The following is a 3841-nucleotide window of genomic DNA, read 5'->3' as shown; positions in this document are numbered from 1 at the left end:
TCAATAGTAAGAATATTGAATCAATTTTTCTGAAATTTTTTGTGTAGATTTGATTTGAAGCTTCATACAGCTGGAATCATCGCTGCAACGTTTGGTATGGCTAACTTATTAGCGCGACCATTTGGAGGATGGTCATCGGATTTTGCAGCTAAACGTTTCGGGATGAGAGGCAGATTATGGACATTATGGATTTTACAAACACTTGGTGGTGTGTTCTGTTTTCTTCTTGGAAGGGCTAATACACTTCCTCTGGCTATTACTTGGATGATCATATTTTCAATAGGTGCACAAGCAGCATGTGGTGCAACGTTTGGAATTATTCCCTTTATTTCGCGAAGATCATTAGGTATAATATCCGGTATGACAGGAGCTGGAGGGAATTTTGGTTCGGGATTGACACAACTACTGTTTTTCACGAGCACAAAGTACTCGACAGCCACAGGAATAACGTACATGGGGATCATGATCATCGCGTGTACACTTCCAGTATCGTTAGTTCATTTTCCACAATGGGGTAGTATGTTTTTGCCTCCATCTAAAGATCCTATTAAGGGTACTGAAGAACATTATTTCACTTCTGAGTATACTGAGGATGAGAAGCAAAAGGGGATGCACCAAAACAGCATCAAGTTCGCCGAGAATAGCCGATCGGAGCGTGGAAAGCGAGTGGGTTCAGCACCTACTCCACCTAACGTAACGCCAAATCGTGTGTGATGGGAAAAAAACTTACTTGTACTTGATGTTTGCATCAATGTAATAAACGTGTCTTGTCGTTTGTAGATGAGCCTTCATTTTGTATGTATGGTTAAATAGTATGCATTCTCGCTTCAAATAACTTGTAAACATCGGGAGCGAATAAAAATTTACATATTGGTTTCTTGGTTATGTTTGTATGTACATTATATTTGAATATTCCAGGAGTCCATGGTTTGTTGGTTTCTTCAAAATAAAAACACTCAATTTTAATTTATTAATAACATTTTGGAACATTATTTTTATATTATATAGTTGCCGTAAAATATTTTTCTCCGATGGGTGTTCAGAAATTATTTAATGCTTTATTTGGATTCCCTACTGTTCCATTAGAATAATAAAGGGAAAATAACGCGATGGAACATCGTACAGTTATCTTATCTGCATTCGATATTTACATTAAATTATATAAATTAATGATAATTAAGTGATTTATAATAAAGTAAAGATGATTTTAATTAACTGCATGAGTTTATGCACTATAAGTGTGTATTATACACACGAAAAATAAAGAAAGTCACGTAATTTCTAAAAATTGATTTGTAAATGTGAAAATATACCTAAAAAATGGTGAGATTGTACGTAACGCTTTTCCAACTCATTACGTAGGTCCTCATAAAATTTTTTCAAAAAAAAAAATTGGGTGCTTCGAGGCGCTAGATTCATGGGCTAATACACACGAAAAATCAATAAAGTCGCGTAATTCCTAAAAGTTGGCTTGTAAATGCAAAAATATGCGTGAAAAAATGGTGGGGTTGTACGTAACGCTTCCCCAATTCATTACGGGAGGTCCTCATGAAGTTTTTTCAGAAAAATATTTTGGGTGCTTCGAGGAACCAGATCCATGGGCTAATACACACGAAAAATCAAGAAAGTTGCATAATTCTTAAAAGTTGGCTTGCAAATGCCAAAATATGCCTGAAAAAAATGGTGGTACTATACGTAACGCTTCCCCAACTCATTATTGAGGTCCTGATAAAGTTTTTTCAAAAATTTTTTTGGAGCTCCGAGGCGTCAGATCCATGAGCTAATACACACAAAAAACAAGAAAGTCATGTAAATCCTAAAAGTTGGCTTGTAAATGCGAAAATATGCCTGAAAAAATGATGGGACTGTAAGTAATGCTTCCCCAACTCATTACGAAGGTCCTCATAAAGTTTTTTCAAAAAACAATTGGGGTGCTCCGAGGCGCTAGATTCATGGTCTAATTGCACACGAAAAACCAAGAAAGTTGCGTAATTTCAAAAGTTGGCTTGTAAATGTAAAAATATGCCTGAAAAAAATTGTGGGACAGTACGTAACGCTTCTCGAACACATTACAGAGGTCCTCATAAAGTTCTTACAAAAAATATTTTGGGTGCTCTGAGGCGCCAGATACATGGGCACATACACACGAAAAATGAAGAAAATCACATAATTTCTAAATGTTCGCTTATAAATGTGAAAAATATGCTTGAAAAAATGGTGGGACTGTACATAACGTTTTTCCAACTCATTACGGAGGTCCTCATGAATTTTTTTCAGCAAAAAAATTTAGGTGCTCCGAGACGGTAGATCCATGGGCACTTACACACGAAAAACCAAGAAAGTCGTGTAATTTCTAAAAGTTGGTTTGTAGATGCAAAAATATGCCTGAAAAAATGGTGGGACTGTACGTAATGTTTTCCCAACTCATTACGGAGGTCCTCATAAAGTTTTTTTAGAAATTATTGTTGGGTGTTCCGAGGCGCAGATCTATGTGCTAATACATTCGAAAAACCAAGAATCCATCGACTATAGCACATGAAAAACAATAAATTTAGTTTTCCCCGCATTGGGACTCGTTTGAACTTGAAAATGCATCTGTTTTCCCCTCGGGACCAACTAACGCCATTAATAAGGTTGCAACAGACGTCCATGAAAAATCTCCGTCAAAAATAAGTTGGGATAACATATCACCAAAAATATCACTACAAAAAAATAATCAATTTGTAGCAGTTTATTTGTGGAAATTTTAAAAACTTCCGCTATTAAATCATTTTGTGACGTTTATTTTAACCCCTACTAAATAAATCTTTTGGTGTCAATTTTATTGAGGAGGTTCGAAAATCGCCACAATTTCATATTATTTGTGGCGATTATCAACCCCCAAAAATTGTAATTTCATTAATTTTAGAAAATATATCCCTTTTATATATCTTTTATTTTTATATGTCCTAAATATTCTTTTTTTTTTATCTATGACAAATTGTAATAAAATTTAATTAATACAATATATGTATACACACAATGACACAAATACTCGTGGTTCTCTTGCTTCATTTTAATAGAATGCATGTTCATGACCCTATATATATATATACTATCTAAATATTATTTTCTATTTTGTCTATTCAACTTCTTTTTAGTATTTTATTTTTATATATATTACTACTTTATATTAAATTTTGATAATTAAATTTATTTTGAAAATTAATCTAAAAATGTAATTATACTTGTGCAATATAATAATATATCTATAATTATATGATAAGAAAATGAATTATCCTAATAATTATATTGTGTAATTACTAAACTATGTAATACTACCTATAATTAAACTTATTTTAATTTTTAAGGCTAAACAACACATTATTAAGTCTGATTTTGGCTAGATCATTTTATGTTAATGATTTAAATATAATTTTAATCCTACTTTTAGTTTTTATTTAGTATATCTACGTATTTTAAATAAAATTTAGAGGTCATATCAATAGTCATATTTATTATATTTATTTGTGTGTTCATTTAACTTTATTTAAGCTCTTATAATATTTGATTTTTAAGATAAAATATTTTAATTACTAGTTACTAGTAGTTATAACGAAAACGTTTTTAACCTAATTAGTCCAAACAAAATCCTAAATGCTTACCTTTTTTCCTCAAAAATTAAAATTTGCTACGGACTAAAATTCCCCCCAATGAAATTTAAAACAAGAACAAATACAAAAAATTCCCCCCTTTCCCACCACAAAATAAACTCCTAAGTCTCTCTCCCACTTTCCCACTTCCACTATTCGGTAGTTCCTAAAAGACTCTCCCTTCTTGTTTTTTTCCTTGCTTATTTTAT

At 32.2% G+C, this 3841-nt stretch overlaps 1 protein-coding gene across 1 annotated transcript in view; it reads left to right on the top strand.

Annotated features, from left to right (window-relative positions):
- LOC125844551 (high affinity nitrate transporter 2.4-like) overlaps nt 1-714 on the top strand; it is a 1371-nt gene extending 657 nt beyond the window's left edge. Inside the window, exon 2 of the mRNA XM_049523860.1 lies at nt 48-714. Within this exon, the coding sequence (XP_049379817.1) occupies nt 48-714 (667 nt within the window). The remainder of the gene's footprint in view (nt 1-47) is intronic.
- The last annotated feature ends 3127 nt before the right edge of the window (nt 715-3841 follow it).

The sequence above is a fragment of the Solanum stenotomum genome, chromosome 11 (genome assembly GCF_019186545.1).
Source record: "Solanum stenotomum isolate F172 chromosome 11, ASM1918654v1, whole genome shotgun sequence".
In the NCBI taxonomy this organism is placed as follows: domain Eukaryota; kingdom Viridiplantae; phylum Streptophyta; class Magnoliopsida; order Solanales; family Solanaceae; genus Solanum; species Solanum stenotomum.
This window is presented reverse-complemented; position numbering and strand designations above follow the sequence as displayed.